Genomic DNA, 8,632 nt, shown 5'->3' on the forward strand with positions numbered 1-8,632 from the left:
AATAATAAAATAGTAACAAATAGCAATAAAGATAGAATTTCTCTCTCTCTCTCTCAAATTATTTTTCCAGTAATCATAAATGACTGTGATTGGTCCATCCTGACCAGCGCTGATAAAAGGAACAGGTAAACTTGTTTAAACCACCCGCTTCAGTAGCGGTCTGGACAATAATTCACACCTGAATATTGACACTGAGAAACCTTAATAGCCATTTAATTAAAAATACAGATGGTACCTTGACCAAATAGAATCCACGCCCACTTTGAGAATCCACGCCCACTTTGAGGTCCCCTTTCAAACTATCTGCCGTTCTACCCGCTTGTGTGCGATTTCTTTCATCTCCCCGAAGGTACGTACTTTTGGTGAGCACATCTTCCACGCAGGACTACAGGCTTTGAGCGTTTACTTGAGCTTGAGTCAAGCAGCAGTTGCTTAATTCATCTTGTCCTTGAGATATACGGATTTGCTGTGGTAAGACACATTGTGTTACGCATTTTAACGCTTAATGACGACATTTTTATATCTGTTTTATTGCTAATGTTGTATTTTTAATATCATAATCAACCTTGGTGTTTGTCCGCTTATATGTAGATTTAGTCATGTTGGTTTTGAGCACGATATTAGTGAAGAGTCATGAATAACTTATTCAGAATAAGGATGTGACATTGAGGACCCGCATGCGTGATGAATTGTGCTTTCCATTACGCCCATTTCCATTCACGTGCTGAAATTAGATTCAATATTTGTACAACAAACTAAACAGAACGATTCCTGGAAGAAATTAAACGAGAAATGGCCAAGCGTTAGACTGGACCATAAACATGGACGGTTGCACAAATAATATGGTTGATTATCCTGTCTTTTTTATGTTTATGTCAAAAACTTCAAGGCCGAATCGAGTTCAGAAAGCTTTTGTTCTCTGTAGATAGCACAATGATGACCATAGAGTGACAGCTGCTAATCCAATTAGACCTGAGCCAGTTCATACCCATGAACAAAGCTGATGACGGTGAATGCCAACCTGCTCAATGTTTGTTAGTATTACTGTAATGCAGGTGGTGACAGGAGAGTTCTGCATTAGGTTATCTCAAAATCACCCTTTAGATGCAGGGACAGATTTCAGCAGACACAGAAAACAATGTAGGCATATGTGACCCCTAAATGATAAGCCTTTATCTTAATCTTCTGTTATTTCTTTCATTTTTAGAAACATGTCTATCTTGAAGATACATGCCCGTGAGATTTTTGATTCAAGGGGAAACCCCACTGTTGAGGTGGACCTTTACACAGAGAAAGGTGATTTTTTTCCCCTTGAGTTTTATGTTTGGAAGGGACACAACAGGATTGATTGCTCACAACTGAAAACGATTTAGCGTGCTGGCGCTTCAAGCTAAATTAAAACTCATCTAGTCACTAATGTGTCATTTTGATTCTGGGCATAACCATTCACTTCAACAGTACCTCTTGTGATTTTATAACAGGCCTGTTTCGAGCTGCTGTCCCTAGTGGAGCATCTACTGGAATCTATGAAGCTTTGGAGCTAAGAGACAATGATAAGTCACGTTACCTGGGCAAAGGTAAATAACTTGCATCTTAAATGTACTCAATAACAACATAAAGAGAAATCAGATTCTGTCTGGTTGTACAGAACTGACTGGTACAAGGTTAAATGTTTTGGGGGAAATAGACTTTTGTCTGCCTTGTACAATAAGCGCTGTATTTAATTTATTTACATTATATTTTATTAATGAATGGACTGTTTTTCTCCTCACCTCTGTCTCTATTAGATTGTAAAGGAGGACTTATTAAATGTACTGATTAATTACTGGGTTCAGCCTTGTGTTAACAGGTGAACAATTGCTGTGACTGATGCGTTGTTGTCAGGTTTTTGTTTGCATTTTATTCTCATGTCAGTGCTCCATTCTGTACACAAATAGTGTAAAATGCAAAATACTTGTTGAGCATGCAATTTACAACAATTAATTATTATTTATTTAATGTAAAACATCCATGTTATTGAATGCATGGTGTATGCATGGTTAAACTTGTTTCTGGCTAATATTTCTACAAATTCTGACAAATGTCTGTCTACAGCTTTGTTGTTCAGTTGAACCAGACAAGAAAATATAGAGATCATGTGCATGCCTCTGAATGCTGTAACTGTGATGTTGGGATTTCTCCTATATTGCTCAAAACTGTCTTTGTCTCTGCTATTCAGGTGTGACAAAGGCCGTTGAGCATGTGAACCAAACCATTGCACCTGCACTGATCAGCCAGGTGGGAGTATTTTAAAACTACAGTAAACAAAAGAAAGAATTGTATTATTTTTTAATTTCGCAAGGTTGGTAATGATCGTTTCTGTCTCTCCCTTTGCCCTGCCATGTAGGCAATTCCTGTAGTTGAGCAAGAGAAGATTGACCAGTTCATGCTGGAACTGGATGGAACCGACAACAAATGTAATTCATAATATATATATATATATATATATATATATATATATGTTTACACATTTGACAAAAGAAAAGGGCTTGGTCTTCACATTTAAATGGTTTTCTCATATTGGTTGGTCTCCATTCTTCCATTCTCCATTCAAAATTTGTTACACATTCTATACATCAGGTTATTTCCCAGTTAAACTAAATTTTTAAGACATTGTCAAGAAGAAAGGCAAATGGGGTCCTGGATAGCTCTGCGAGTATTGACACTGACTAAATTCCCTGGAGTCGCGAGTTTGAATCAAGGGTGTGCTGAGTGACTCCGGCCAGTTCTCTTAAGCAACCAAATTGGCCTGGTTGCTAGGGTGGGTAGATTCACATGGGGTAACCTCCTCGTGGTTTAAACTAGGGGTTCTCGCTCTCAATGTGGCACGTGCTAAGTTGTGCGTGGATCGCAGAGGGTAGCATGAGCCTCCATACGCTGAGATTCTCCGCGGTGTCATGCACAACGAGCCACGTGATTAAATGTGTGGATTGATGGTCTCAAAAAAGGAGGCAACTGAGACTTGTCCTCCGCCACCTGGATTGAGGTGAGTAATCGTGTTACCACGAGGAAGTAGTGGGAATTGGGTATTCCAAGTTGGCAGAAAAGGGGATAAAAATAAAAAAGGCAAATAATAACACCCAAAAAAATCTGCCAAATAATTTACATATAATGTTGTGTCTAGAATTACTCAATTAATGCTTTTTCTGTTTCAATCAATAGCTAAATTTGGTGCCAATGCCATACTGGGCGTGTCCCTGGCTGTGTGCAAGGCAGGAGCTGCGGAGAAAGGTGTTCCTCTTTATCGTCACATTGCTGACCTTGCTGGAAACCCAGAGGTCATCCTGCCAGTACCGGTGAGGAACAGAGCACTCCTGTATTTAGAAATGTACCAACAGAAATAGTGTGACATACTGTAGATGTATTACAGTTCAGTTAGTGCCTGCGATGAAAGCTAATTGTGTACTTTTCATTTTTATGTATTTATATTAAGGTATTTAAATTTGACTAGCTTCATCTTGAATAACTTAGGTTGTCTCTGAATTGCTTAGACCAATTTGGGGACATCTTTTGCTCTTTCGCCATTTAATTACTACCAATAAACATGTTGTGCACACAATTTATTGGACAAAATATTGTTACCATTTAAGTTTGCACTTTTGATTGTTTTCTTTGAAGGCTTTTAATGTGATCAATGGTGGCTCACATGCAGGCAATAAGTTGGCCATGCAAGAATTTATGATCCTTCCTGCTGGAGCCAGTAGTTTTAAGGAGGCCATGCGCATTGGCGCAGAGGTGTACCACAATCTGAAGAATGTTATAAAGGAAAAGTATGGCAAGGATGCCACCAATGTTGGGGATGAGGGAGGATTTGCACCCAACATCCTAGAGAATAAAGAAGGTATTAAAACATCTGAATCATATTGTTTTGAGACTATCAATTTCAATCAATCAACTATAATTGTTTTTAATTGTTTTCTGGATGTTTGGGACAAAAGCTTTAGAGCTGCTGAAGAGTGCCATCAGTAAAGCTGGTTACACAGATGAGATTGTGATTGGCATGGATGTGGCTGCATCAGAGTTCTACCGTGATGGAAAGTATGACTTGGACTTCAAGTCTCCCGATGACCCCAATAGGTATATCAGCCCTGATGAGCTTTCTGATCTCTACAAGAGTTTTATTCAGGACTACCCAGGTATCCATCTGACAGTTGCTTTCTTCATTAATAATTTCACTGATTTTGGTTTTCTTTGGGATTGTAATTACATGCTGTGTAAGATCAAATGTTGTTTATATTTACTGTATGTACATGCCCCCACAAAATTAGCATTTGTCTTTATCATATTACATGTATCAGTGTATAAATGTAGTGTAGTTCATTTCTAGATGTGAGATTGCGAGCATAGTGAAGTGATTTTTTAACATTTTTTATCACTACTTCAGTGGTGTCTATTGAGGACCCATTTGATCAGGATGACTGGGAGGCCTGGACCAACTTTACTAACAGCACAGACATCCAGGTGGTGGGAGATGATCTCACAGTCACCAACCCTAAACGTATTGCTAATGCAGTTGAGAACAAGGCTTGCAACTGCTTGTTGCTCAAAGTCAACCAGATCGGTAGTGTTACCGAATCTCTGCAGGCGTAAGTTCAAAATCCTGTTCACACATTTATATATTTACTGAGCAAAGGGTGCCTAAAAAATTCAAGGTCATATTCTTACAGAATTTATGAAAACCCTCTCTTAAAGGGATAGTTCACCCAAAAATGAAAATTCTCTCATCATTGACTCGCATTCATGCCATCCCAGATGTGTTTGACTTTCTTTATTCTGCAGAACACAAATTAAGATTCTTAGAGGAGGTCCTCACAATGTAAGTTAATTGTAATCAAAAATTTGAAGCTCCAAAAAGCACAAAGGCAGCATAAACGTAATCCATACAACTCCAGTGGTTAAATCCATGTATTCAGAAGCGATATGATGGGTGTGGGTGAGAAACAAATCAAGATTTAAGTCCTTTTTTTTCTTTTTTTACTGTAAATCTACAATTGCACTTCCACATTCTTGTGTTTTAGGTGAGAACAGAGCAAAATGTAATACATTTTACTGTACATCTTGCTATTGCATTCTCCAAGGTGATCATGATTTCAAGCTTCCTAGTGCATGTGGAGAGTGCTAGATGGTGCTAGAAAGTGTAATTGAGCTTGAAATCGTGATTGCCATGGAGACTGCTGATGTCAAGATTTATAGTGAAAAGGAGTTGTATTTTGGTCTGTTCTAACTAAAACCGATTGGATCACTTCAGAGTGGATTGAGGTTGTATGAATGACTTTTATGTGCTTTTCGGAGTTTCAAAGTTTTGGTCACAATTCACTTGCATTGAATGGACCTACATAGCTGAGATACTATTCTAAACATCTTTGTTTGTGTTCTGCAGAAGAAATTAAGTCATACACATCTGAGATGGCATGAGTAAACGATGAGAGAATTCTCATTTTTGGGTGAACTGTTCCTTTAAGTAGTTATATTTGTGGAAACAATTTCTTGCATGCCACCCCATAGATGTAAAATGGCACAATCCAGTGGCTGGGGTGTGATGGTGAGCCATCGCTCAGGGGAAACAGAAGACACATTCATTGCTGACCTGGTTGTGGGACTTTGCACTGGACAGGTACAATGCTGCAATCTTCATTAAATCTATGTACTTTATGTAATATATCTACTCATGTATTTTATTCTCCTCTTCTTATTCAGATTAAGACTGGAGCTCCATGTCGCTCTGAGCGCCTGGCCAAGTACAATCAGATCCTTAGGTGTGTTTACATTGTTTCTATAAGAACACAGATTCATTGACCAGCTATTAATAAGCATATTGTATCTCCATTCTTCTGTATACCTTTTTTTGTAAACCTATGAAAAAAATCCATATTGTTTATGGCTTGCTTACTTGATTCACAGAATTGAAGAGGAGCTGGGGGATAAAGCTTGCTTTGCTGGGAAAAACTTCAGAAATCCACTGAACTGAGACTAAGTACAGTCCTATTCACAGTTAGGACTAAATCACTTAACCACCTACAATACAGTAAATCTACACATATTTCAGTTCAAGATGTGGCAATGCCAACGTAGAACAGTATATGACAAAAGATTAATTTTAGGTCATTATTAGGAGTGATGCAGAACATCAAGGGTACAGAAACACAAATTATTGTATAGGCTTTTATTAAGGTATTCAGCTGGATCAGTGTTACATGTACATTTCTGTTAATTAATGTAATGCAAAGAAAGAGCAAACTGTATTTTCCTGTAAATGCTGCATAGCAGATTCCTGAGGTTTGTGCTTGTAATAGTGGATGCTGTTAAAATAAAAATCAACAAGTGAATAGCCTTTTTGTAGCTTTATTTTGTACCTCATGGCAAAATTGCAAAAGATACCTTTTTTTTATATAACTGCTTAAAGGGATAGTTCACCCAAAAGGAAAATTTTCTTCCCATTTACTCACCCTCCTGCCATCCCAGATGTGTATGACTTAATTTCTTCTGCAGAAAACAAATGAAGAATTTTAGAAGACTATTTCAATTCTGTAGGTCCTCACAATGCATGTGAACAATGATCCGACCTTTGTAGCTGCAAAAATCAGACAAAGGAAACATAGTAGTTATCCATACTCCAGTGTTAAATCTATGTCTTCAGAAGTGATATGATAGAGATACAGATCAATATTTAAGTCCCTTTCTTTTTCTTTCTTTTTTATTTTTTTTACTGTAAATCAGTGAGTAAATGATGAAAATGTGTATGTTTGGGTGAACTATGTCTTTAATCACCCAAAGTGTATTGGGTCATTAAAGACCTGAGACCCTTATTTTTATTTTTTTGCACTCACAAAAATAATCTTTTTATGATTCTCATATCTATATAAATGTATTATCACTGGATATTTATATTTATTACAAGACAAATTGTGTGTCATCCGTTAATTTGGATCCGACTCTAATTTTATGGGCCATCTCTCACCACGCTTTCTGGTCTTGGACTTTCCCTCTTAGCTGTTCTACGCCTAGGCCAGTGTCCATTTTGATGGTGTCGAGCCAGCACATTCTTTGGCTGCCTCATCGTGTTGTTCCACTGACCATTCCAAGTATTATTGCTTTTTCCAATTAAACTGATCACATAATGTGGCCAATGTAAGTGAGCTGGAGTCTGGTGATCTTTCCCTCAAGCAACATTTCTGGCCTGATGCGCTCCAGAACCTCTTTGTTGGTGACCCTTGCTGTCCATGGTATCCGTAACAGCCTTCTCCAGCACCATGGCTTGAAAGCATTAATCCTCCTTCGGTCAGCTTTTATCAGGGTCCAGCTTTAACACCCATACATTGATATGGGAAACACAATAGCATGGACCAGTTTGCATTTGGTTGTGAGGCTGATGTCTTTGCTCCGCAATTTGATGCTTGATTTCAGGGCCGCAATCTACAGTTCGGTCGATCATGGATTCCAGGATGCAGAAATCCATGAAGCATTCAATCTCTTGACAATTGTTATTTTGACTGCTCCATTTCCAGCTGTTGTCATGATCTTCGTCTTTTTGATGTTGAGGTGGAGGCCCATCTTTTCGCTTTCCTTTTTGATTCTTAGTATGAGGTGTTAAAGACCATCTTCCGTTTCTGCCAGTAATGTTGTATCATTGGCATAGCTGAAATTGTTATTTCTGCCGCTAATCTTCACACCGATGTCCGATTTTCAAGATCGAATTTCCTCATGATAATTTCTGCTTAAATATTGAAAAGAAAAGGGAACAGAATACAAACTTTTCACACACGTTTCCCAATCTTGAACCACTCTGTGTCTCGTGTTCGGACAGTTGCTTCTTGGTCTGTATAAAGGGATGTTATCAGCTGGATCAAGTGTGCTGGCCCTCCCAGTTCTTGGAGGGCCTTTCATAGATTATCGTATTCGAAACAGTCGAATGCCTTGCTCTAGTCGATGAAGATGAATGTAGATGTTTTTCTGATATTTGTGACATTTCTCCATAATCCACCGCAGATTTGCGATATGGTCACTGGTACGACAACCTCGCTGGAACCCATCTTGCAAGTCAGGTAGTTCTGCTTTGATGATTGGACGCAAACGCTGCTGTATGATCTTCAGAAGGACTTTGCTCGCATGAGGAATCAGGACTATTGTATGGTAGTTGCAGTCCCTTGCATCACCTTTCTCAGGCATTGGGATGAATACTGATCTCTTCCAGTTCTTTGGCCACCTACTGGTTTCCCAGATCTTCTGGTAGATCGCTGTTATAGCCGCTGGTGGAACAGGTCTCTGCATTTCTGCCGGGATGCAGTCAATACCAGGTGCCTTGTTGTTTGGTTACTGGTTCAGCACCCATATAAATTCCTTATCTGGGATGGCTGGCTCCAATGCTACTGGGTCATCGTTGGGTGGCTCAGGGTCACTGGTGCTTGAATACAGTTCTTCCATGTATTCTCACCATCTGCTTCTGATGCCTTGCCTGGTCAGTCAAGACCTTCCCTTTCTTGTCTTTGATTACTCTTTGCGGGCAGTGGAGAAGGGAGTTCGAATTTACTTGACCTGTGCGGAATAATCTCTGGTGTGACCTTTTTGACAGTCCTCCTCCAATTGCTTGCATCGC

General features: G+C 39.0%; 1 protein-coding gene across 2 annotated transcripts; it reads left to right on the forward strand.

The window, feature by feature from the left end:
• Window positions 1-276: 276 nt before the first annotated feature.
• On the forward strand, window positions 277-6,364 carry LOC127653689 (enolase-like). Of its 2 annotated transcripts, none has more exons than XM_052140473.1 (12): window positions 277-349; window positions 1,208-1,296; window positions 1,482-1,577; window positions 2,219-2,277; window positions 2,387-2,456; window positions 3,202-3,335; window positions 3,658-3,880; window positions 3,978-4,175; window positions 4,424-4,625; window positions 5,545-5,653; window positions 5,737-5,795; window positions 5,941-6,364. In XM_052140473.1, the coding sequence occupies exons 2-12, from the start codon at window positions 1,212-1,214 to the stop codon at window positions 6,005-6,007; spliced, it is 1,302 nt and encodes a 433-aa protein (XP_051996433.1). In that variant the 5' UTR covers window positions 277-349; window positions 1,208-1,211; the 3' UTR covers window positions 6,008-6,364. The 2 variants fall into 2 exon arrangements, with proteins under 2 accessions (XP_051996433.1, XP_051996432.1); XM_052140472.1 differs by having other exon boundaries at window positions 303-471.
• The last annotated feature ends 2,268 nt before the right edge of the window (window positions 6,365-8,632 follow it).

Source organism: Xyrauchen texanus, chromosome 13 (assembly GCF_025860055.1).
Source record: "Xyrauchen texanus isolate HMW12.3.18 chromosome 13, RBS_HiC_50CHRs, whole genome shotgun sequence".
In the NCBI taxonomy this organism is placed as follows: domain Eukaryota; kingdom Metazoa; phylum Chordata; class Actinopteri; order Cypriniformes; family Catostomidae; genus Xyrauchen; species Xyrauchen texanus.